At 44.7% G+C, this 25,000-nt stretch overlaps 1 protein-coding gene across 1 annotated transcript in view; it reads right to left on the bottom strand.

Annotated features, from left to right (window-relative positions):
- The window catches only part of LOC139378810 (NHS-like 2), a 137,964-nt gene that overhangs the window by 8,304 nt on the left and 104,660 nt on the right, over positions 1-25,000 (bottom strand). Inside the window, exons 2-4 of the mRNA XM_071121328.1 lie at positions 18,284-18,463; positions 791-939; positions 222-441 (exon numbers count right to left, since the gene is read on the bottom strand). Of these exons, the coding sequence (XP_070977429.1) occupies positions 222-441; positions 791-939; positions 18,284-18,463 (549 nt within the window). The remainder of the gene's footprint in view (positions 1-221; positions 442-790; positions 940-18,283; positions 18,464-25,000) is intronic.

Genomic DNA, 25,000 nt, shown 5'->3' with positions numbered 1-25,000 from the left:
GGTTAGGTGTGTTGTGTATTTTAGATGGGAACCTGATTTCCACTTAGATGCACTGTATCCATGTGTGCTTTCTTCTGCACCCTCTCTCTCTCTCTCTCATCATCTCACCATTGCCCCAAAGGTAGCTTAAATAAAAGTAGTTCAATAAAGGTACATTTTAAATCAAATCAAATGAAAAACACAAGCACACACCCGCACACACACACTACCCACTCTCCTACCTGTGATGTCGAGGGATAGCAGGTGAGCGGGGGTGCGTCGTCCCAGGTGCCAACGAGGTTTCTCGGCCACGGGGGGTCCCAGGGAGGTGCTGCTCCACCCCACTAGAGGGCGATCTGACCCACAGGGGGATGGGGAAGGAGAGGGGGACGGGTCTGTACCCCTACTGATACTTACTGAGGAGGTCTCATCCTCCTCACACACCTGCCCCTTAGACGCCGGCTGAAGAGGAGGAGGGAGGAGAGGGTATAGGTGATGGAGGAGGGGTGACAGGAAGGAAGGAGGTACACTTAGATTCCTAGACTGGAGAATATTTGTGTTGGGACTTTTCCGATTGACAACTCTAATTTTCTGTTTGAAATCAAGTTGTCAACTTCAAATTGTAGCAAGGGAAAAAATGTATTTCGATAATCAAACAATATGCTAGCATATCCAGACACATAGTCCCCAGCACCTAAAAATCAGCTGTAGAACATTTGTGCAATAACCACAACTTGTACAAGAACGAAATACAGGTCAGTAAAGGTAAATTAAAGTACAAGTTAAACCAAATGAAGGTGTTAATATTTACCAGGAAGATGAATTCAGGTCTCTTGTTGTTGAGGGAGACAGGGGAGCGACTGAGGGTGGTGGACGTGTCGTCAGAACTCTGGGAGGAAGCTGTTGGGTGGCGGAACGTCTGGCCTGTTAGCTTGGTGTCATACAGCTGCTCTTCAAAGTCTGGTAGAAACGCATACACAAACGTGTGGTGTCAGACACACATCGTACCAGACACACACACACACACACACACACACACACAGACACACACACACACACACACACACACACACACACACACACACAGAGACAGGTACACACACGCACGCACACACACAGCAACAGATATGGGCACGCACATAAACACACACACATACAACACACAGAACCTCAGACTTAGTCAAGTTGCAGAACATCCATCCCATTGGCTGCTTCTTGAAGTCTGTCCGGAGCAGAACACTAGTTAGCCACATGTTAAGTGGAGGCTTGGAGGAGTGGACACGAGAACAAAATGTGGAGCCCACCTCTTGCAATGATTCTTTAGCACTCACTGATTCACTACTCTCCCGTTTCCCTCTATTTTTCTCACACTTTCTTTGGGAATGTTGCGCTCCACCTGCTGTCTCTACTTCCTCCTGCCTGTCTTTCTTTCTTTCTTGTCCCTTGTTGCTTCCTCACCGTCTTCCCCTGCTTCTCTCTCTGTCCTCCTCTTTCCTCCCGTTTCTCTAGAAGCTGCAGGACTCCACCTCAGGCCATTGTAAACATACTGATTACCATTCCACAACCCACCTCCCCCCCTTAAAACTCACCAAACACAACCCCCTAGCCATTCATTTCCCCCAAAACACACTCCTCCACTCCACTAAACCTCCACTCACCCCAGCAGCCCCATATCCCCCCCCCCCCCCACACACACACACACACGCAACCCCAAGCCCTGTCCCACCCCCAAACTCCTTCTGACAGGGGGGGGGGGGGGGGGGGTTTGATTGAACTTGCACTCTGGGACATTATGGATGCCTTCCTCCTGGTGTAGGGTTGCCTAGCAACGCCAGTCGCCTGGAGATAATGGAATACCACTTCAAATCAACAACGGCCCCCAGCAAAACCCCCTTAACAGAAGAGGGAAGACCTGCCCACTGATTATAGTTAACCAACTTACTGGGAGCCTGTGGTTGCCAGGTCTGGTTCTGATGTGGCTATAGCAACACAGATCTGGCAACTTGGCCATCTAACATCAAATGTAACATCCCCAGTTAAACTTCGGACTATACCAGGTGAACTGATCATAACCTTACAGTGACTGTGGAATGAATGAGAGTATAAGTGAAAAAGGTATTTATGACTTTCTCGATTTGCGTCACTTCACTTGTTTTTTGCTGTATGTGCTGCAATGTCATGAAACCAAATCAAATGTTATTTGTCACATGCGCCGAATACACAGGTGTCGACCTGGCCATGAAATGCTTACTTACAAGCCCTTAACCAACAATGCAGTTTTAAGAAAAATAAGAGTTAAGAAAAAATATTTACTAGATAAAATAAAAAATAAAAGATCAACAATGAAATAATAATAAAGAGGCTATATACAGGGGGTACCGGTCAATCCTGGGTAGCCATTTGATTAACTGTTCAGCAGTCATATGGCTTGGGGGTAGAAGCTGTTCAGAAGCCTTTTGGACCTAGACTTGGCAGGTAGTTTGCCCCCGGTGATGCGTTATGCAGACAGCACTACCCTCTGGAGAGCCTTAAGGTTGTGGGCGGAGCAGTTGCCGTAACAGGCTGTGATACAGCCCGACAAGACGCTCTCAATTGTGCATCTGTAAAAGTTTGTGAGTGTTTTTGGTGACAAGCCAAATTTCTTCAGCCTCCTGAGGTTGAAGAGGCGCTGTTGCGCCTTCTTCACCACGCTGTCTGTGTGGGTGGACCATTTCAGTTTGTCCGTGATGTGTACACCGAGGAACTTAAAACATTCCACCTTCTCCACTACTGTCCCGTCGATGTGGATCGTTGTTGGTAATCAAGCCTACCACTGTCGTCTGCAAACTTGATTGAGTTGGAGGTGTGCATGGCCACGCAGTCATGAGTGAATGGGGAGTACAGGAGAGGGCTGAGAACGCACCTTTGTGGGGCCCCAGTGTTGAGGACCAGCGGGGTGGAGATGTTGTTTCCTACTCTCACCACCTGATGGCGGCCCGTCAGAAAGTCCAGGACGCAGTTGCACAGGACGGGGTCGAGACCCTGGGTTTGGAGGGTACTATGGTGTTAAATGCTGAGCTGTAGTCGATGAACAGCATTCCTACATAGGTATTCCTCTTGTCCAGATGGGATAGGACAGTATGCAGTGTGATTGAGATTGCGCCGTTTGTGGGCCTATTGGGGCGGTAAGCAAATTGGAGTGGGTCTAGGGTATCAGATAGGCAGGAGGTGATATGATCCTTGACTAGTCTCTCAAAGCACTTCATCATGTAAAGAAAAAAGTATTTAATAAGAATATTCCATTCATTCAGATCAGTGTATATAAAAAAAAAACCAGTCAAATCGGTGTTCAAAAATACCGATTTACAATTGTTATGAAAACTTGAAATCGGCCCTATTTAATCAGCAATTCTGATTAATTGGTCGACCTCTAGTACACACTACCCTCTGTAGCACCTTGCGATCGGAGGCTGAGCAGTTGCCATACCAGGCAGTGATGGAACCAGTCAGGATGCTCTTGATGGTGCAGCTGTTGAGGATCTGAGGACCCATGCCAAATCTTTTCAGTCTCCTGAGGGGAAATAGGCGTTGTCGTGGTGTGTCTTGGTGTGTTTGGACCATGATAGTTTGTTGGTGAAGTGGACACCAAGGAACTTGAAGCTCTCAACCTGCTTCACTACAGCCCCGTCAATGAGAAATGGAATGTGCTTGGGCCTCCGTTTCCTGTAGTCCACGATCATCTCCTTTGTTTTGATCACGTTGAGGGAGAGGTTGTTGTCCTGGTACCGCACTTCCAGGTCTCTGACCTCATCCCTATAGGCTGTCTCATCGTTGTCGGTGGTAGACCTGATCACCGAGGACACCGTTGTGTCATCTGCAAACTTAATGATGGCGGTGGAGTCGTGCTTGGCCAAGCTGTCATGGGTGAACAGGGAGTACAGGGGGGGGACTAAGCACGCACCCCTGAGGGACCCCCATGTTGAGGATCAGTGTGGCAGATGAGTTGTTGCCTACTCTTAGCACCTGGGTGTGGCCCGTCAGGATGTCCAGGATACAATTGCAGAGGGAGGTGTTTAGTCCCAGGGTCCTTAGCTTAGTGATGAGCTTTGAGGGTACTATGGTGTTGAACGCTGAGCTGTAGGCAATGAATAGCATTCTCACATAGGTGTTCCTTTTGTTCAGGTGGGAAAGGGCAGTGTTGAGTGCAATAGAGATTAAGCCATCTGTGGATCTGTTGGGGCGGTATGCAAATTGGAGTGGGTCTAGGGTTTCTGGGATGATAGTGTTGATGTGAGCCATGATCAGCCTTTCAACCCACTTCATAGCTACAGACATGAGTGCTATGGGTCAGTAGCATCCACTATGGTAGTCTGCTTGAAACATGTAGGTATTACAGGCTCGGCCAGGGACAGGTTGAAAATGTCAGCGAAGACACTTGCCAGTTGGTCAATGCATGCTCGGTGTTTACTTCCTGGTAAACTGTCTGTTGACCTGTTTAAAGGTCTTACTCACATTAGCTACGGCGAGGGTGATCACACAGTCGCCTGGAACAGCTGGTGCTCTCAGGCATGCTTCAGTGTTGCTTGCCTTGAAGCGCGCATAGAAGTAATTTAGTTTGTCTGGTAGGCTTGTGTCACTGGGCAGCTTGCGCCTGGGATTCCGTAATAGTTTGCAAGCTCTACCACATCCGACAAGCATCAAAGACAGTGTAGTAGGATTCAATCTTAGTCCTGTATTTATGCCTTGTCTGTTTGATGGTTCGTCTGAGGGCATATCAGGATTTCTTATATACGTACAGGTTAGAGTCCCGCTCCTTGAAAGTGGCAGCTCTACCCTTTAGCTCAGTGCCGATGTTGCCTGTAATACATGGCTTCTGGTTGGGGTATGTACGTACTTTCACTGTGGGGACAACGTCATCGATGCACTTATTGATGAAGCTGCTGACTGATGTGGTATACTCCTCAATGCCATCGGATGAGTCCCTGAACGTATTTCTAGTCTGTGCTAGCAAAACAGTCCTGTAGCTTAGCATTTGCGTCATCCGACCACTTCCGTATTGACCGAGTCACTGGTAATTCCTACTTTAGCTATTGCTTGTAAGCTGGAATCAGAAGGATAGAATTATGGTCAGACTTGCCAAATGCATGGCGAGGGAGAGCTTTTCATGCGTCTCTGTGTGTGGAGTAAATGTGGACTAGAAAATGTTTTCTTCTCTTTTTACACGCTGGTAGAAATTAGGTAAAACTAATTTAAGTTTCCATGCATTAAAGTCCCCGGCCACTAGGAGCGCCGCCTCTGGATGAGCATTTTCCTGATTGCTTATGGCTTTATACAACTCGTTGAGTGCGGTTGAGCATCGGTTTGTGGTGGTAAATAGACAGCTACGAAAAATACAGATGAAAACTCTCTTGGTAAATAGTGTGGTCTACAGCTTATAAGATGCTCTACCTAAGGTGAGCAAAACCTTGAAACTTCCTTAATATTTGATTTAGTGCACCAGCTGTTATTGACAAATAGACACAGACCGCCATCCCTTGTCTTACCAGAGGCAGCTGATCTGTCTTGCCAATGCACAGAAATACCAGCCAACTGTATATTATCTATGTCGTCGTTCAGCCACAACTCAGTGAAACATAAGATATTACAGTTTTTAATGTCCCGTTGGTAGAATCCAGTTTATTCTCCAATGATGCACGTTGGCCAATAGGACGGATGGTAGAGGCGGGTTACACACTCGCCAACAAATTCTCACAAGGCACCCGGACCTGCGACCCTGTATCTGCGTCTTCTCTTCACGTGAATGACAGGGATTTGGGCCTGGTCGGGTATACAGAGTAAATTCTTCGCGTCCGACTCGTAAAATAAAACAATATTTGTCCAGTTCGAGGTGAGTTATCTCTGTTCTGATATCCAGAAGCTCTTTTCAATCATAAGAGACGGTGGCAGAAATATTATGTACAAAATAAGTTACAAATAATGTGAAAAAAACACACAAAATAGCACAATTGGTTAGGAGCCCGTAAAACAGCAGCCATCTCCACCTTCGCCATTACACTCATTTCTCAAATCTAGCCTGAGTGCCGGTCTGTTTATGTTGTAGATATGTGGTAATGGAGTATGGGCCTGAGGGCACACATTTAGTGTGTTGAGAATTCTGTAATGAATGTATTGTAATGTATTTAATATTGTATAACTGCCTTAATTTTGCCTTGGCTGCAGCTAATGGGGATCCATAAGAAATACAAATACAAAATGTTACGATGTCAATTCCTTGTCACCTTCTCACCAAGGCAAATTCTGGGTATGTGTGTGTAAATGTAATTGGCAAATAAAGGGGCTTCTGAATGCATGGCAAAAAATATTTGGCTTGACAATGAGCAATTGATTTGGCAAGAGTACAAACAGATCTGGGATCAGGCTACAATAAATCTGCTTTGTGGTGCAAAAATCATAAACCAAAATCTATGCCAGTGATTCTTTAATGTATTAGTCTAGCTATTGGGAGTAGAAGAAGCTGTCCTCATCTATCAGACTGCAGTCTCAGTCTTTCAACATCACAAAACACAAAAGAGTGCCTCTTCTCATCCAAGGCTGCTCTTAATGTGAGTTGACACAAGCAGCAAAAAGGTACAGACAAGTATGCCACTGTAAATGTAGGAATTAATTAATCATGATATAGAAATAACAGAATAAGAGTTGTTATATAATGATGGTATTGCAAGGAGCGCAGATAACTATAGGTGAGTATTATATGCCAGATAATATGTCTTTTGAAAAATATATTTAAAAATAAGTTCATCTCAAATAGATGCAATGGTGTAAAGTACTTAAGTAAAACTACTTTAAAAGTACTACTTAAGCTATTTTTGGGGGTATCTGTACTTTACAATTTCTATTTTTGACAACTTTTACATCACTACATTCCTAAACAAAATATTGTACTTTCAACTCCATTAATTTTCCTTGACACCCAAAAGTACTCGTTACGTTTTGAATGCTTAGCAGGACAGGAAAATAGTCAAATTCATGCCCTTATCAACCAAACATCCCTGGTCCCTGGTGATCTGGCAGACTCACTAAACACGCATGCTTTGTTTGTAAATTATGTCTGAATGTTGGAGTGTGCCCATGGCTTTCCGTAACTTAAAAAAAACAAGTAAATGGTGCCATCTGGTTTGCTTAACATAAGGAATTTGAAATGAATTATACTTTTACTTTTGATCCTTAAGTACACTGATCAAAAAATAAAGGGAACACTAAAATAACACGTCCTAGATCTGGATGAATGAAATATTCTTATTAAATACTTTTTTCTTTACATAGTTGAATGTGCTGACAACAAAATCACACAAAAATTATCAATGGAAATCAAAGTTATCAACCCATGGAGGTCTGGATTTGGAGACACACTCAAAATTAAAGTGGAAAACCACACTACAGGCTGATCCAACTTTGATGTAATGTTCTTAAAACAAGTCAAAATGAGGCTCAGTAGTGTGTGTGGCCTCCACGTGTCTGTATGACCTCCCTACAACGCCTGGGCATGCTCCTGATGAGGTGGTGGATGGTCTCCTGAGGGATCTCCTCCCAGACCTGGACTAAAGCATTCGCCAACTCCTGGACAGTCTGTGGTGCAACGTGGCGTTGGTGGATGGAGCGAGACATGATGTCCCAGATGTGCTCAATTGGATTCAGGTCTGGGGAACGGGCAGGCCAGTCCATAGCATCAATGCCTTCCTCTTGCAGGAACTGCTGACACACTCCAGCCACATGAGGTGTTGTCTTGCATTAGGAGGAAGCCAGGGCCAACCGCACCAGCATATGGTCTCACAAGGGGTCTGAGGATCTCATCTCGGTACCTAATGGCAGTCAGGCTACCTCTGGCGAGCACATGGAGGGCTGTGCGACCCCCCAAAGAAATGCCACCCCACACCATGACTGACCCACCGCCAAACCGGTCATGCTAGAGGATGTTGCAGGCAGCAGATTGTTCTCCACGGTGTCTCCAGACTCTGTCACGTCTGTCACATGTGCTCAGTGTGAACCTGCTTTCATCTGTGAAGAGCACAGGGCGCCAGTGGCGAATTTGCCAATCTTGGTGTTCTCTGGCAAATGCCAAACGTCCTGCACAGTGTTGGGCTGTAAGCACAACCCCCACCTGTGGACGTCGGGCCCTCATACCACACTCATGGAGTCTGTTTCTGACTGTTTGAGCAGACACATGCACATTTGGGGCCTGCTGGAGGTCATTTTGCAGGGCTCTGGCAGTGCTCCTCCTGCTCCTCCTTGCACGCGGAGGTAGCGGTCCTGCCACAGCTCGCATTGATGTGCCATCCTGGATGAGCTGCATTACCTGAGCCACTTGTGTGGGTTGTAGACTCCGTCTCATGCTACCACTAGAGTGAAAGCACCGCCAGCATTCAAAAGTGACCAAAACATCAGCCAGGAAGCATAGGAACTGAGAAGTGGTCTATGGTCACCACCTGCAGAACCACTCCTTTATTGGGGGTGTCTTGCTAATTGCCTATAATTTCCACCTGTTGTCTATTCCATTTGCACAACAGCATGTGAAAATTATTGTCAATCAGTGTTGCTTCCTAAGTGGACAGTTTGATTTCACAGAAGTGTGATTGACTTGGAGTTACATTGTGTTGTTTAAATGTTCCCTAGGTGACTTTTACTTTGACTTGAGTCATTTTCTATTAAGGCATCTTACTTTTGCTCAAGTATGATGGTTGGGTACTTTTTCCACCACTAGATTAGATGTTTGTCTCTAAATACGCAGACTTGGAAGAAAGTGAATTAGTTGGATTCAAGGACAGCAACTCTCTCTCCAGACATGATTGAGCAGCTTAACACTGACTACATCTCAAATGGCACCCTAATCCCTCTACAGTGCACTACTTTTGACCAGGACCCATAGGGCTACAGGAAGCTGCTTGTCGACTGTAACACCAGTGTTGCACTAGTCTATGCACCCTTATGTTATACTAGGGAAATTGTGTTTCCTTAACTCTGGCTGACAGTGAAGACTTGTGAAGAGAAGAATCAACAACCTCTGCATGATGAAAACAGTTGCTTAGTGAGAATATTTTAGAGTTCACCGCTAGATATTGTTATGCAAATGATAGCTGAAAAGTACCAGTGGCCTGGCTTTGGCCCCAAGTGAGAGCAGTGTCAATCAATCAATCAATCACATGTATTTATAAAGCCCTTTTTACATCAGCAGGTGTCACAAAGTGCTATACAGAAACCCAGCTTAAAACCCCAAACAGCAAGAAATGCAGATGTAGAAGCACGGTGACTAGGAAAAACTCCCTAGAAAGGCAGGAACCTAGGAAGAAACCTAGAGAGGAACCAGGCTCTGAGTGGTGGCCAGTCCTTTTCTGGCTGTGCCGGGTGGAGATTAAAAGAGTTCATGGCCATTTAAGGCCGGATTGGTCTTCAAGATGTTCAAACGTTCATAGATGACCAGCAGGGTCAAATAATAATCACAGTGGTTGTAGAGGGTGCAACAGGTCAGTACCTCAGGCGTAAATGATGACGCAGTGAGACACGGGTGCCAGCTTGCATAGATGGAAAAGTCTGAGCCTTTTGGGAAAAACATAGAGATAAATCCTGTATAAAAATGTGTCAATATACTTAGAGAATTAAAACCATTAAAAGCTATAAGATTGACGCTAAAACATGCTAATGCTAAATCCAGAGCAAGTACGATCTTGCTACAATGGAAAGGACAAAACTTGTCTATTTGTGGAAAAATCACCCAGGATGTACTCTTTAGTCATATCACAGTTTACCTATTTGCTTATGGTTTTGCCTACACCTAGAGACCTGCTTTTTAAATTATATGAACAACAAATATTCCATTTTATTTGGAATGGCAAGCCTGTAAAAATTAAAAGGGCCTATTTATATAACGAATATGAATTCGGAGGGCAGAAATTATTAAATATTAAAGCATTAGACCTCTCACTAAAGGCTGCAGTCATACAAAAGTCATACTTAAATCCAAAATGGTTCTCTAGTAATTGGTAGGAATGTCTCACCCCATGTTCAAGAATGGCCTTTTTCCCTTTATTCAGATTACAACTACTCACTTTTGGTTGTTTGAAAAGGTAATAATCTCCACAATATCGCTATTTTTTAAAACAAGCCTTAGAAAGTTGGTTGCAATTTCAGAACAAATAATACAACCAATATTGTGGTGAAACTCAAATATACTAATGGTTAAAAATATATTTTTTCGATAAATAAAAAAAAGGTATAACCTTAGTGAATGATATCATGGAGTTACGGCACACATGCAGCTAACATAGACATATGGAAATGTCTGCTCTACCCAAAACTACAAGCAACTAATTGCAGCATTACCACAGAAATGGAAGAGGTAAGTGGAATGGGGAAAAATTAAGGAACTTGTCTGTCGGTCCTGCATTAAAGAACATAAATGGTTAAAGAAAATTGTGCTAAATAAAAACATATACCAATTTCACTTGGACCAAAAAAGGTACAAAAAATTGACAGCTGTGCCATATAAATTGCAAAATAGTTGGGAAGAGATGTTTGATGTACCCATTCCATGGCACATGGTTTATGAATTGACACGCAAAACAACGCCGGATTCAAAATTCAAATTTTCCAATTTAAATCACTATACAAATTCTTGCAACCAATAGAATGTTATATATATATATATACTGCTCAAAAAAATAAAGGGAACACTTAAACAACACAATGTAACTCCAAGTCAATCACACTTCTGTGAAATCAAACTGTCCACTTAGGAAGCAACACTGATTGACAATATATTTCACATGCTGTTGTGCAAATGGTATAGACAACAGGTGGAAATTATAGGCAATTAGCAAGACACCCCCAATAAAGGAGTGGTTCTGCAGGTGGTGACCACAGACCACTTCTCAGTTCCTATGCTTCCTGGCTGATGTTTTGGTCACTTTTGAATGCTGGCGGTGCTTTCACTCTAGTGGAAGCATGAGACGGAGTCTACAACCCACACAAGTGGCTCAAGTAGTGCAGCTCATCCAGGATGGCACATCAATGCGAGCTGTGGCAAGAAGGTTTGCTGTGTCTGTCAGCGTAGTGTCCAGAGCATGGAGGCGCTACCAGGAGACAAGCCAGTACATCAGGAGACGTGGGGGAGGCTGTAGGAGGGCAACAACCCAGCAGCAGGACCGCTACCTCCGCCTTTGTGCAAGGAGGAGCAGGAGGAGCACTGCCAGAGCCCTGCAAAATGACCTCCAGCAGGCCACAAATGTGCATGTGTCTGCTCAAACGGTCAGAAACAGACTCCATGAGGGTGGTATGAGGGCCCGACGTCCACAGGTGGGGGTTGTGCTTACAGCCCAACACCGTGCAGGACGTTTGGCATTTGCCAGAGAACACCAAGATTGGCAAATTCGTCACTGGCGCCCTGTGCTCTTCACAGATGAAAGCAGGTTCACACTGAGCACGTGACAGACGTGACAGAGTCTGGAGACGCCATGGAGAACGTTCTGCTGCCTGCAACATCCGGCATGACCGGTTTGGCGGTGGGTCAGTCATGGTGTGGGGTGGCATTTCTTTGGGGGGCCGCACAGCCCTCCATGTGCTCGCCAGAGGTAGCCTGACTGCCATTAGGTACCGAGATGAGATCCTCAGACCCCTTGTGAGACCATATGCTGGTGCGGTTGGCCCTGGGTTCCTCCTAATGCAAGACAATGCTAGACCTCATGTGACTGGAGTGTGTCAGCAGTTCCTGCAAGAGGAAGTAAATGATGCTATGGACTGGCCCGCCCGATCCCCAGACCTGATTCCAATTGAGCACATCTGGGACATCATGTCTCGCTCCATCCACCAATGCCACGTTGCACCACAGACTGTCCAGGAGTTGGCGGATGCTTTAGTCCAGGTCCAGGACCATCCGCCACCTCATCAGGAGCATGCCCAGGCGTTGTAGGGAGGTCATACAGGCACGTGGAGGCCACACACACTACTGAGCCTCATTTTGACTTGTTTTAAGGACATTACATCAAAGTTGGATCAGCCTGTAGTGTGGTTTTCCACTTTAATTTTGAGTGTGACTCCAAATCCAGACCTCTATGAGTTGATAAATTTGATTTCCATTGATAATTTTTGTGTGATTTTGTTGTCAGCACATTCAACTATGTAAAGAAAAAAGTATTTAATAAGAATATTTCATTCGTTCAGATCTAGGATGTGTTATTTTAGTGCTCCCTTTATTTTTTTGAGCATGTGTATATATATAGAAATAGAAATCCAAAATGGATGGTGTTAAGAGACAGATGGGAGGAGTTGAATGGCGCTGAAGGGTGGGACTAATAACAAGATAACCAATGTAAAACGTCAAATGTATAGAGGTTCAGAAATGTTGTGAAATAGCACAGTTACAAATAGAAATCAACCTGGATGGACATCAGAAATAGAGGAAGGACTAAGAACAAAAAATATATAACTATTGTAAAATAGATTGTGCCTGTAAAATGTGTACAGTATGTAAAATGTGTACAGTATGTAAAATGTGTACAGTATGTATAAACTGAAGGTAGAAGCCTACGTGTTATTGTTTATTAGTTTACTCCAGTTGGGGGAGGGGTGATAAGGGTTTGCGGGGAATAATACAGGTATATTCTTAAAAAAGTATATATGTATGAATGTGTATGTATGCATGTGTATGGATATGTACTGTATGTACAGTATATGGATATATATATATATTTTCCCCCAATATATATGGGGGATTGGAAATGACGCAGACAATTACATTGATGGAAGCAACAATCTTTCCCACAATATTAAGCTGATCCACCCCTAAAAAATGCAGAGCAAGTAAAACTGAGATCTTACATTAAAGGGAAAAGGCGCAATTGGCTGCCCCAGGCTCATTTGTTTTTGTTCTTGTTTTGTTTATTAAACAGTGGAGAGGAGCTCCAGCATCAAGGGGAGAAAAGTAGGCATCGTAGTAGACAGTCCGATGCTCTATCGCACTTGCAATGATGTGCAATGCTGTTCAACAAGGGAAAAAAAGTGTTCATTGTAGTAACGTCTTTGGTATAATATCGCCAACAGACTTGGCAGTTTCACCACTAAGGATTCCAACTTAAAAGTAACAATACAACGAGTTGAAAATAGTGACTGGAGGTGCCTAATGGCACCCTATTCCCTATGTAGTGCACTATTTTTGACCAGGGCCCATAGGGAGGCAGTTGGGACAAAATGATATGCTTGCTACTGTTTGTTATGCCAGCAGAAGAATGCACGGTGATGCCGAAACGTTGGCGGTTTACCCAACAAATTAACGGGAGCTTGTATATAGAGTGTGCGACTCCATTTAATTTTACGCTAATAATACTCAACAGGAATCATTCAACTGAATTACACAGAACACACACAGAATAATTTGCCAATTAGCTAGATGTCACGCAACTCAAGTTCAACTCACCGGATCGCATGCAGAGATAGAGGGAGGAGGATGGCGGGCAGAGAGACACATAGCTAGTCCATATGGTTACTGATAGTAGGGCGTACACTACAGTATAGTAAAGGAATAGGACAGGGCTATTGGGGTCTATTGGCACTGGTTGGTGTGTGAAGGTATGCTAGACACTCCCACACACACACACACAGCGATAATTAGGGCCAGTCCCCCTCCTCCTCCCTCCCATCATTAACCCCTTGTCCAGACAAGTCGCCCTCTCCTCTCATGCATCACTAAGTGTGTGTGTTCTGTTTGTATGCACTATCTCTCTGTGTGTGTGTGTGTGTGTGTGTGTGTGTGCCCTTTCATACTCAGACCCAGCCACCCCTAACAAGACAAGCAACTGGGACCAGTTAAAAATGGGGTCACCCTTTCTTATCTCCCCAGCGAAGGAATGGGGGAGTACAAGGAGGAACAATACCCCTCTTTCAGTCCAACGAGGTCGTCTGATAACGTACAGCCTGTCTATCCCTCTTCGGTCTCATTCTTTTCTTCTGTCCATCTCGGTGTCCATGTCCGCAATGGCACCATATTCCCTATGTAGTGCACTAGGGGGCTATGGGGAACCGTTTGGGTCCTGGTCAAATGTAGTGCACTATATAGGGAATAGGGTGCCATTGGGGATGCAGATCCTGTCTCATTCCTTTGTACTCATGATTGAACATTGACAATCGATGATTAGCCTATTCTAAGAGGGCCTTGGGGTTGGTGGAAAGGCTATGGGTGGTTTTGTCCAGTTATGACTGTCAATTTGGAGTTTGTTGTGGCTAGTGCTCTATTTTCGTGACCAGATTAATGATTCCTTTCCCCTCGGTCTTTGTTGATGACATGAACGTGACCAGCGGTAAAAATGTAGGTAATATCTCCGCAATATTACTTACACTTTTCCACTCCTTCAAGGAATCAGACGGAGGGAATGACAAGGGAATGAGGATGAGGAAAAGGTACAAGGACAGAATGGGTGCAGGGAGCAAGGGGTCAAGGGGTGTAAGAAAGGGAGCCATTTAACAGATTGGAATCAACTCCAGGTCCAACTAAGTGAGTGACAATCAGTGGTCTCATGTCAGATCAGTGATCACTTCAAGGAGTATTCGAACAGGGCCTTGAACACAAAACTCACAATATCTATGCTTAAGTCCCAAATGACACCCTATTCCCTATGTACATGGCCCATAGGGTCCTGGTCAAAAGTAGTGCACTACATGGGGAATAGGGTGCCATTTAGGACACAGCCTATGTCTAGCGTTGTCCCTATACAAGGACCACTACAGTGGTTGACAATCAGGCTTGTATTAACAACAGTTCAATAGCCCGTATTGAACAGTGAGAATAGCAATAGATTGTCTGTCTGTATAATGGGACTAATACAATTAACATCTAGCTCCTGAAGAGCTCAGGCCTGCACTGACAACACCTATTTCTAGTTGACAAATGACTATAAGGCTTCTAAACTAACACACACACACACACACACACACACACACACACACACTTCACACACTTCACAATAGTGAAGACATCAAAACGATGAAAAAGACATATGGAATCATGTAGTAACCCAAAAGATGTTAAACAAATTCTTCAAAGTAGCCGCTCTTTGCCTTGATGACAGCTTTGCACAATCTTGGCATTCTCTCAACCAGCTTCACCTGGAATGCTTTTCCAGCAGTTTATATTTTATATTTGTGATTCTTCATAGTAGCCACCCTTGATGACTTTGCACTCTCTCAACCAGCTTCATGAGGTAGTCACCTGGAATGCATTTCAATTAACAGGTGTGCCTTGTTAAAAATACATTTGTGGAATTTGTTTCCTTCTTAATGTGTTTGAGCCAATCAATTATGTTGTGACATGGTAGGGGTGGTATACAGAAGATATTTGATAAATGACCAAGTCCAAATTATGGCAAGAATAGCTCAAATAAGCAAAGAGAAATGACAGTCCATTATTACTTAAAGACATGAAGGTCAGTCAATCCGGATTTTTTTTTTTCAAGTGCAGTCACAAACAACATGATGAAACTGGCTCTCATGAGGACCGCCACAGGAAAGGAAGACCCAAAGTTACCTCTGCTGCAGAGGATAAGTTCATTGGAGTTAACTGCACCTCAGAAATGGCATCCCAAATAAATGTTTCACAGAGTTCAATTAACAGACACATCTCAACATCAACTGTTCAGAGGAGACTGCATGAATCAGACCATGGTCAAATTGTTACAAAAAAAAACACTACTAAAGGACATCAATATTAAGAAGAGACTTGCTTGGGCCCAGAAACATGAGCAATGGTCATTAGACCGGTGGAAATCTGTACTTTAGTCTAATGAGTCCAAATTTGAGATTTCTGGTTCTAACCGCCGTGTCTTTGTGAGATTCTCACGTGAAGCATGGAGGAGGAAGTGTGATGGTATGGGGGTGCTTTGCTGGTGACACTGTCTGTGATTTATTTAGAACTCAAGGCACACTTAACTAGCATCGATATGCCATCCCTTCTGGTTTGCGCTTAGTGGGACTATCATTTGTTTTTCAACAGGACAATGACCCAACACACATCCAGGCTGTGTAAGCAAGAAGGAGAGTGATGGAGAGCTGTATCAGATGACCTGGCCTCCACAATCACCTGACCTCAACCCAATTGAGATGGTTTGGGATGAGTTGGACCGCAGAGTGAAGGAAAAGCAGCCAAAAAGTGATCAGCATATGTGGGAACTCCTTCAAAACTGTTGGAAAAGCTGGTTGAGAGAATGCCAAGATTGTGCAAAGCTGTCATCAAGGCAAAGGGCGGCTACTTTGAAGAATTTGTTTAACACTTTTTGGGTTACTACTGTCCATGATTCCATGTGTTATTTTGTTGTTTTGATATCTTCACTATTATTCTACAATGTAGAAAATAGTAAAAAATAAAGAAAAACCCTTGAATGAGTAGTTGTGTCCAAACCTTTGACTGATACTGTACACGTAGACACACCAGGACCAAGTTCTAATTTATGACCAAGAAGACACACCATTAATCATGAGAACAGACCATTTAACCAGTCAAGTAGTTACATGGTTCTAAAAGTTGAAATAGTGAACTTGACTTAACTTGTCAAGCAACAACGGTACTAATAAAATAGTCACGAAAGTGCAAGCTCTGCATTTCCAGGCAAGATATAGTGAACTTGGCCTCCCGTGTTGCGCAGTGGTATATGGCACTGCATCGCAGGGCTTGAGGAGTCACTACAGATCCTGGTTCAATCCCAGGCTGTGTCACAACCGGCCGTGACCGGGAGTCCCATAGGGTGGCCCACAATTGGCCCAGCGTCGTCCGGGCTAGGGGAGGGTTTGGCCGGGGGGCTTTACTTGGCTCATCGCGCTCTAGCGACTCCTTGTGGCGGGCCAGGCACCTGCAGACTGACTTCGGTCATCAGTTGAACGGTGTTTTCTTCCGACACATTGGTGCGGCTGGCTTCCGGGATAAGCGGGCGGGTGTTAAGAAGCGCGGTTTGGCGTGTCTTGATTCAGAGGATGAATGACTCGACCTTCGCCTCTCCCGAGCCCGTCGGGGAGTTGCAGCGATGAGACAAGATTGCAATTGGGTATCACGAAATTGTGGAGAAAAAGGGGGTAAAATCCATCAAATTAGCTAATGCTAATTGATCATTGGATACGTTTAGTCCTGGCAGTCTCCTACATTTGTACTTATGTTAAGCCCATATTCTTCCCATAATTACCTTGTCAAGTCTGCACCTTTACGTTGTTCCTAATGTTCCCCTCTTGTCTTCCTTCCAGACCACCACATCCGTCCTAATCCAACACATCCAATCCTTTCTCCAAGGCCTTTACAAACCCTAACTCCTGATCTTCATCCAAACCCTCTCTCCATATGCCTTTTGGTGCGTTCCTGTGTTCAACTGTGTGTGTTATAAATACCCCCTAAACCTGGATTCCTCATCTCCATCATTGCATTCTGACCGATGCGGTACAGTCAGCAACACACAGATGTGGAGAGAGGGAAATGAAACAGAGAGAGATTGAAAGAGAGAAGAGAGAACAAGAATGAGAGCGAGGGGAAGAGAGGGAAGGAAAAAGGAGGGAAATGCAACCTGATGATGCATTGGCAGTAAGCGTTCTTTCATTCATTCATTCAGTTATTCATTCATATGTTCATTCAGTTAAGGAAGAAGGGAAGGCTTAACCTACAGAGATACATCTGCATCCCAAATGGCACCCTATTCCCTATATAGCACCCTATGGTCTGGTCAAAAGTAGTGCACTGTATAGGGAATACGGTGCCATTTGGGATGCAACCATAATCTAAGCTGCCAATCTAAACCAGGGTAGCTGATCACACAGAAGGGCAGTCATGGGTTAGCATGAGGCAGAGTGAGAGGCAGAGAGAGAGAGAGAAGGGGTGTGAGAGAGTGTGTGAAACAGAGAGAGAAGGTGAGGGAAAGAGAGAGCGAGAGTGAGGGAGAGAGGAACGCATAACCGGCATATTTGGTATAAACAGAGCAGCATATTTGGTATAAACAGAGAGGAGAACGGAATGGATTACTATAAAGATGGCAGCAAGGTCCCCTCACATCGACCTCCTCTCTCAAACCCACACCATCACATAAAAACACGGCAGCGGCATCTTTCATCACATAAACAGAGATTGTCACCCCTTGTCCTCCTCAATCCCCAACCTACATCCTCCACCCCACACAAACAGACTCCCGACACACACAGACTCCCAACACACGCACACACTCCCGACACACACACACTCCGACATACACACACACACACACACACACACACACACACACACACACACACACACACCCAGGGTTAGTTACTGTACCTTGCAGCAGGCTCTGCAGGTTAAGCTGAGCCTCCTGATGGAGCTCCTGAACACAGTCCGGCCTGCTCCACGAGCCAAACACATTCACGCTCTGTTGCCATGGAGACCGGAAGTGGGCCGATGTCGCCGTCGACGACGAAGCCGCACTACGCTTCGACTCTGCGTCCAAGTTGGTGTTGGCTGGAGAGAGGGATGGATAGAAGAGAGTGGTAGAGAGGGAGGAGGGAAGGAGGGATAGTAGATGGATAAAGAGGGTGGAGAAAGGAGTGGGAGAGGGAGGGTGGAGAGATGCAGGGGGAGATGGAGGGAGGAGAGGGGAGACAGTGGCAGTGAGAGAGAGAGGAGAGCGGTAGAGCAAGAGAACATAGAGAGAGAGAGAGGAGGGAGGTGGAAATACAGACAGAGATGGAGAGAGTGAGAGAAGAGAAGGCAGAGGGAAGGAGAGATACAGAGATTGAGATGCAAATACAGAGGGAGTGATGCAGAGCGACGGAGGGGGGAGGAGGGACATAGAGAGAGGGGGTGATAGATCATACGTAAATTACACATTTATGACATTTGCATAACTAATACCCAGAGACTTGTGTTACATAATAGCTGGGTGTGAAGGGAGGGATTGTTACTAGAGAAAGGAAAGGAAGGTGTGTGTGTGTGTGTGTGTGTGTGTGTGTGTGTGTGTGTGTGTGTGTGTGTGTGTGTGTGTGTGTGCGTGTGTGCGTGTGTGTGTTAGTTTAGAAGCCTTATAGTCATTTGTCAACTAGAAATAGGTGTTGTCAGTGCAGGCCTGAGCTCTTCAGGAGCTAGATGTTAATTGTATTAGTCCCATTATACAGACAGACTATCTATTGCTATTCTCTCTGTTCAATACTGGCTATTGAACTGTTGTTAAAACAAGCCTGACTGTTGCAACAAGATATCACAGTCTGACTTCATCTCCGTATGTCCAGGGACAAAGGTCTATTTTTAACGAGTAAACTGACTTGATCGCCTCACTTTCTGTGACAAATGTGTTAAATGTAGGCACACAGAAATGACTCTAGGGTTAAATTTAGGCATGTATTTAGACTGGTGTTAAGTTAAAGGGATACTTTGAGATTTTGGCAATGAAGCCCTTTAACTCATGGATGCCATAGCGCAATGACTGTGAATCGAAGGTATCTGCTAGCAAGCTTGCAGTTACCTTAGACTTCCAGTCATTGCGCTAACTCTAGTTAGTAATTGTGCTAACGCTAGTTAGCAACTTCCTTCAAACTGCACGAAGAGACATAAAAATGGTATCTATGAGTTCATTTGACTCTGGGGAGGGAGATAATTGGCAAAATCCTGAACGATCCCTTTAAGGGTTAAGGTTTGGATAGGGTTAAAACTTTAGGCATTGATTCCAACTGGGCTTGATATAGCACTGTGGTTTGATGGCGGAGTGGACTAAGCTGTAAGTGCCAGCTCTGACTGTGGGTTCAATCCCAGTGAGGGGCACTCATTTTTTAGGTTGTTTTTGCCTAGTAACTGGTTTTGACAGTGTCTTCCAACATCATGGGGACCTGCACAAACGTCAAATTTCACCTTGGAACAACAGTTATCCCACTGGTGTGTGTGTGTGCGTTTTCAGGAAGAGTAGGGGAGGGAGGGAGCAGGCTCCCACACAGCTGAATAATAAAACAGTTAGATAATCATCATAACAAAAATATCACTGAAATCAGCATAATCAGCATAAACAGAACAACAATTCATAAATCCATAACAAATCATAACAACCAATCAGAGAGAGGGAGAGGGAATCAGAAGCTGTGTGATCTGCAAAGAAACAGAGACGCAAAGAGAGAGGGAGAAGAGAGACGAGGGAAAGACAGGATGAGAGAGAGGGAGAGAAAGAGAGAGGGAGAAGAGAGACGAGGGAAAGACAGGATGAGAGAGAGGGAGAGAAAGAGAGAGGGAGAAGAGAGACGAGGGAAAGACAGGATGAGAGAGAGGGAGAGAAAGAGAGAGGGGAAGAGGGAGAGAGAGAGAAAGATATATTGAGAAAGAGAGAGAATGAGAAGGAGATAGAAAGACAGAGAGAGAAGAGAGGGAGAGAGGGAGTGGTACAGAGAGAGAGAGAAAGAATGAAAGACATACAGAGGGGACAGAACGGTAGCTCCAGTACAGGGAAAACCTTTTATCTCCCATAAGGTTATCAGAGTCTACTTAATTACAAGTTCAGCAGCAGTTCCTCTACACTGGAATTAATGTGCTCTTCCTCCTCTCCTCTCCTGCCCCTCATCTTCTCTCCTCCTTTCCTCTCCTTTCTCTTATGTAACCACAGCGTTTTAGAGGAGGAGAGAACAGAAAATAAGAAAAACATACAGTTGTCTATGCATCGCTGGTCACTGTGTGTGTGTGTGTGTGTGTGTGTGTGTGTGTGTGTGTGTGTGTGTGTGTGTGTGTGTGTGTGTGTGTGTGTGTGTGTGTGTGTGTGTGTGTGTGTGTGTGTGTTTGTGTGAAAGAGAGAGAGAGAGAGAGAAAGAAAGAGAAAGTTAGAGGTCAACCTCCTCTAATACAGAGGTCAGGGTCCTTACAGACCAACACATTACTTAAGGGAAGATATGAGTGGCCAGCAGCCATCTTAACTATTGGCAAAGGGTACTCGCCAGCGCCTGTGCCCTGAGCAGTAGAATTAAGTAGTAGAAGTTACCTTAAAACACTGATCTAAGATCAGTTTAAGAGTTATATCCCTAATGGTTTCTTCTTCGAATCCACATTAAAGATCGAATCCATGTTTTTATTTTGTTGATGAAATGGATGTGAGGAGTGTCTGGTAATGATTGGACAAATCATGAAGAACACCTCCTCTTTCCATGACATAGACTGACCAACAACGTTCCCTATAAGATGTGCACGTGCGCGTGCGTGCAGCTCCATGGGACTGCCGCACAGTAGACATATCAGCCTGCGCAGAGAAGCACGAGATTGAACTTCACTCAACTTTCTAGAGTTTTCCCCATTAGTTAACACTATCAACGTTTCCCTTTACTGTGGGATTTGGGATCGAATTAACACTTGCGCAATTAGCCACTTTCAATGCAACGTACCGAAACAATTTAAACTATGCAAGACTTAGTATGCAAAACTAAGTATGCAAAGGATTGTGTTGTAGGCAGAACACATCGGAGTATGATTCTATTGCATTGACAGGCATCTGACTCAGGCCCGTACTCTACACAGACCGGTGCGCAGACCGGTAGTCCTATATGCAAATAGACCATTGCCATATATGGATCTGTGCTATTCACTTTGAACTGGACTGTGTTTACAGCATGAGCAGTCCTGAGTAGATGCGCTTGTTTTGAGATCAAAGCGAGAGCTACATGTAGCGACGTGTGCACATTTGTACGTTCGTTCATTTCCTTTGCTGGTTGGTGTAATATTAGCCCAGTTATAGATCATTTGTAGTCAGCAGTGGGGGAGTGATTGCTTTCTACAAGAGGACAAAACGTGTGCATTTCTAGACATCTTTGAAAAGCGAGTCAGTTACAGAGCTTCTTTTTTGTCTTGAAAGGGCAGTGTTGTATTTTGAGACAGGCTTGACTAAGCTAAGTAGCCAATAGGCAGGGGGTAGCATAGTTTGTCTGATGCGCCGTAATAATGCTATGGGAATAATGATGCATTCTATTTTGTAAAGTGGTTTCTTGCATCAAACACCACAACAACATTTTCAGTCACCTCCTTGTCTGAAAGACAAGTTGATAAACAGGTTAATGTCAAGCCTTGAATGTAGGCCTACATTGAACACCACATATTGGCTGCTACTGTAGGCTGAACGATAGAACAGCTATTTCCATGATAAAATGTTATGGGGTGCATTTTCTCCATTGTTTTTGATGGTAGGCCACTCTGGTAGGCCTACATTATGATCAAATAGCCACAGTAGCCTACTTGAAAGCTACAGTATGATCCTTTATTGGTGTGACTTGTTAAATCTACTTCAATCAGTGTGGATGAAGTGGAGGAGACAGGTTAAAGAAGGATGTTTAAGCCTTGAGACAATTGTGACATGGATTGTGCATGTGTGCCATTTAGAGGGTGCCTGGGCAGGACAAAATATTTAAGTGCCTTTGAACGGGTATGGTAATAGGTGCCAGGCACACTGGCTTGAGGGTGTCAAGCACTTCAACACCGCTGGGTTTTTCACGCTCAACAGTTTCCCGTGTGTATCAACAATGGTCCGCCACCTAAAGGACATCCAGCCAACTTGACACAACAGTGGGAAGAATTGGAGTCAACATGGGCCAGCATCCCTGTGGAACTCTTTCGACACCCTGTAGAGTCCATGTCCCAACGAATTGAGGCTGTGTTCTGAGGACTAGGTACACGAAGTTGACTATGCCTTTAAACAACTTGGAAAATTCTTTGGCTAGGCTAATTCGGCTAGCTTCGGCTAGGCTAATTGACATCATTTGAGTCAATTGTGTCACATCTGCTCCTGCCACACCCCCTAGTGGACATCCGGTGTCTCCTTGACCTGCAGCCATTCCCCAAGTATACTCTCTCTCTCTCCCTCTGTGTGTGTGATTGTGTGGTTGGAGACAGGTGTGCTGGAGTCAGAGCAGATCCCCACCAACTGCAACCTGTTCCATAATCAAGACCTCTACAAGTACTCAGTCCTGCCACTTCCACTCTGCCAGATCGTAATCTCCATTCAGTCAGTCATGCTTCTAGAAATGTTCTATTATTTAAGATTCTGTATCCTGCTGTGCCTGTTTCCCTGCCTGACGCTGTTTATCCTCTCACTGCCGTTTAGCCGCTCTGACTCTGGTTCCTGCTCCACATCTCACCACCCTGCTACCCTGTTCTGGATTCAGCTCACCATCACTCCCTTGGATTCCCCTCCGGACCTGTTTACCTTGTCCCAACCCAGCTCACTCCAACCTCAGCCTCCACATCTGGTTTCCTACAACGCAACGAAGCTTCCCCGGATCTGCACTCCATCTCTCCCTGTGTTGCAATAAATATCTTGGTTCATTCTTCCCTGTTTCCTGGTCTGAAGGTTCCCCTGTGCTGCTCCGCCTAACACAATTGGAGGTGTACCTGTGGATGTATTTCAAGGCCTACCTTCAAACTAAGTGCCTCTTTGCTTGACATCATGGGAAAATCTAAAGAAATCGGACAAGACCTCAGAAAAAAATGGTAGACCGCCACAAGTCTTCATCCTTGGGAGCAATTTCCAAATGCCTGAAGGTACCACGTTCATCTGTACAAACAATAGTATGCAAGTATAAACACCATGGGACCACGCAGCCATCGTACCGCTCAGGAAGGAGACGCGTTCCGTCTCCTAGAGATTAACGTACTTTGGTGCGAAAAGTGCAAATCAATCCCAGAACAACAGCAAAGGACCTTGTGAAGATGCTGGAGGAAACAGGTACAAAAGTATCTATATCCACAGTAAAACGAGTCCTATATCGACATAACCTGAAAGGCCGCTCAGCAAGGAAGAAGCCACTGCTCCAAAACCGCCATACAAAAGCCAGACTATGGTTTGCAACTGCACATGGGGAGAAAGATCATACTTTTGGAGAAATGTCCTCTGGTCTGATGAAACAAAAATAGAACTGTTTGGCCATAATGACCATTGTTATGTTTGGAGGAAAAAGGGGGAGGCTTACAAGCCGAAGAACACCATCCCAACCGTGAAGCACGGGGGTGGCAGTATCATGTTGTGGGGATGCTTTGCTGCAGGAGGGACTGGTGCACTTCACAAAATAGATGGCATCATGAGGGAGGAAAAGTATCTGGATAGATTGAAGCAACATCTCAAGACATCAGTCAGGAAGTTAAAGCTTGGTAGCAAATGGGTCTTCCAAATGGACAATGACCCCAAGCATACTTCCAAAGTTGTGGCAATATGGCTTAAGGACAACAAAGTCAAGGTATTGGAGTGGCCATCAAAGCCCTGACCTCAATCCCATAGAACATTTTTGGGCAGACCTGAAAATGCATGTGCGAGCAAGGAGGCCTACAAACCTGACTCCGTTACACCAGCTCAGTCAGGAGGAATGGGCCAAAATTCACCCAACTTATTGTGGGAAGCTTGTGGAAGGCTACCCAAAACGTTTGACTCAAGTTCAACAATTTAAAGGCAATGCTACCAAATACTAATTGAGTTAATGTAAACTTCTGACCCACTGGGAATGTGATGAAAGAAGTAAAAGCTGAAATAAACCATTCTCTCAACTATTATTCTAACATTTCACATTCTTAAAATAAGGTGGTGATGCTAACTGACCTAAGACAGGGAATTTGTACTTGGATTAAATGTCAGGAATTGTGAAAAACTGAGTTTAAATGTATTTGGCTAAGGTATTTGGCTAATCAGCAGTAATTACAATCAGGGCACGGAAGAGGACAGGGAGAGCTCTGCAGTGTTGATTAATAACATTTGAATGTTCTTTCGATGGCAACAAGATCATATTGTACAGCAATTTCACCAGGTAACATGAATATAAAGCCGGTGAATGGTGGTTAGAAAAGGATGGGAGGCCAAGAGTCCGCGTAACACTCGGGAGTCAGAGTCCCGAGTGTGGAACAAAACAAAAACTGTCCCACAGTTGGGTAAACAAGCAAGTTCATAGTCAACAAAGCACGCAGGAGCCATGAGGCAAATAGCATAAAGCACAAGCAAAAAATATCACAACTTGGGGCTAGCCATTGTAAGTTCAGAGTCACTCGCCCCAACAGTGT

This window comes from Oncorhynchus clarkii, chromosome 21 (assembly GCF_045791955.1).
Source record: "Oncorhynchus clarkii lewisi isolate Uvic-CL-2024 chromosome 21, UVic_Ocla_1.0, whole genome shotgun sequence".
In the NCBI taxonomy this organism is placed as follows: domain Eukaryota; kingdom Metazoa; phylum Chordata; class Actinopteri; order Salmoniformes; family Salmonidae; genus Oncorhynchus; species Oncorhynchus clarkii.
This window is presented reverse-complemented; position numbering and strand designations above follow the sequence as displayed.